Source organism: Adiantum capillus-veneris, chromosome 22, assembly GCF_014529385.1.
Source record: "Adiantum capillus-veneris isolate H3 chromosome 22, ASM1452938v2, whole genome shotgun sequence".
NCBI lineage: Eukaryota > Viridiplantae > Streptophyta > Polypodiopsida > Polypodiales > Pteridaceae > Adiantum > Adiantum capillus-veneris.
In genome coordinates, this window is record NC_140952.1 from 45832006 (window position 1) to 45834205 (window position 2200).

The window sequence follows — 2200 nt, forward strand, 5'->3', positions numbered from 1 at the left end:
AGTCGGGGTGGGAGGTAATGATGGAGATGCCAGAACAGTTAAAGCAGTTTATTGAAGATTTCAGTGCCAATGGATTTGATAAAAATCTAGCAGTTACAGATTTGCCAAAAATGATGGAATTGGTTCAGGGGTATCTACAGGAAGCAAAGGCCATGCAGATAAAAAAGCAGATTGATGATGTTGTAGAGCTAGCACTTGATGCTGTTCGGGAGCAGTATTATAATTTTCAGGGATATGATCCAGAAGGTTTTATTGCATGTTACGAAGCTGAGACGAAGAGCCGAAATGTTCCACAAGATTGGATGATTGCATCTTTTGAGGAGGTTGTAAATTCGGATTTTATAAAGCAGATTCAAAAACTGGCAGAAGCATATCCCACACGATGGGAGTATTTAGCAGAGGAATTTATTTACGAAAGCTCAAGGATTCTAGATCGAGAAATAAAGGAGATTACTGAACGAAGTAAGGTTGTCTTCAGTAAAGGTGAAGGGGGTCAGATGCAGATCCTCAACTATGATGAATTCTGCAAGAAGTAAAGCCAAAGAAAATGCTAAGCTAGAAGCTGTTATCGATGCATGTCTTTTGGAAGATAAATCATTTTTGCATGCAGATGATGATTTCATAGTAGATACTGTTTATGCTCGATTGGGATTGTCTTCTTTATTCCAAAGCAGATATGACTCTATGGATGTTAAGCATGCAGTCATATCCTCTCAAAGTGACATAAATGAGGAAGCAGGTTTCTCAGAGCCAGTACATGGTTTGCATACAAGCATAGTTGCTAGCAGTGATCAAGAAACATGTTTGTCAGAGTCAATATGTGATGTGGATGCCCATTTGGAGTGCTCTTTGGGTGTAGAACATGAAGAGAATGCTTATGTAGCATTACATGCAAAAGCAATTATTTTGGATGATGCTATACAAGAGGGTTTCATGTCTATGGCTGCATTTCACGACACTGGTGATGATGTAGATGTATTTGATGCTCAACCATATGTATTTGATGTGAACCACGACAAAGATTATGATTATGGAGATGCATATTCAGAGGGGGTGATGGATGATGATCAGTCTATGACTGCTACAGGTTACAGGGTTTGCTATGATGATGCTATGGAAAAAGAAATTGATGCTATCTTTGTAATGCATGGTGAGACTTGTGCTATCGAAGTGGAAAGATATTTGAATGGGAGTGTGAGGCTGCCAGAACAATTCGTGCCTATGTATGAAACAAGCGATGAGGTTTCCTGTGATAAGACTCAGAAACTAGGTGGTTCTTCCAAGGAGGAAGATATGGAGCTTATGGATCTGCTTGATGATGCGCTAGAGGAATTTCGGGTTCCTTGTGACAAGAGTAGTGAAGAACATCCTACAACATATGATGAAGAGCTTATGTTTCTTCTGGATGAGGCTCTAGAGGAGTTTGTGCCTACTAGAGAAGGCAGCCATGCAGCGTTTGTGGTATCAAATGAAGTGATGGCATTCAATGACTCACATATGCAGATTGATATTTTGGAAACCATAGTAATTGAATTCATTTTGCCTCTGGGTTCTGCTATGATGGGAATTTGGGACTTTCTGTTGCTATGCTATGAGAAATTTTGTGGAGATGCAATATACTTGAAATATGATTTTCTACTGCCTTATGACCCATGAGGTTATCATGCTAGATATGATTGTTGTCAGCTACTTTATATGACATATGATCCAGCCGGTTTGTATGAAGATTTGTGGATTAATTTAAGTTTATGCTCTACTGATTGGAAATTATTGTATCTTCCCTATGATCCTGGAGGATGGTACAAAATTTTTAAAGGAATGCTCAAAGTGGGACAAATGATTAGTTTCCCGTTTGATCCTAGGGGCTACTAAAGTGCCAGTTGTAGATTTGAAGAGTACCAGCTATCTGATGTAGCAGATTGCATGGTACAAGGTTTTGTTTTCTAGATTTATGCTAAGTTAGAAGAGTTTTTGGTTCTGCGTGCAATAAGATTACATGGCTGGCTTTCAGTTGACTTCTTTGGACAATTGATGAAGTATCTTCACAATTTTTTTGAGTTGGTTCTGCTAACAGAACTTGAGGTAAAGGACTTGACGGCCATTCCGTGTGCAGAAAGAGTAAGACATACTTGAGCTTGACAGGGTTCCTTAAAGAGATCTTAATGGTCAAGCCGTGTGCATCATTAACTGGAGCACTTGA

The 2200-nt window shown here is 39.2% G+C and overlaps 1 protein-coding gene across 1 annotated transcript; it reads left to right on the forward strand.

Annotated features, from left to right (window-relative positions):
* The first annotated feature begins 684 nt into the window (after nucleotides 1-684).
* Nucleotides 685-1656, forward strand: LOC147429263 (uncharacterized). Its single transcript, XM_086495000.1, has one exon. It carries the CDS (start codon nucleotides 685-687, stop codon nucleotides 1654-1656), a length of 972 nt encoding a protein of 323 aa, XP_086351126.1.
* The last annotated feature ends 544 nt before the right edge of the window (nucleotides 1657-2200 follow it).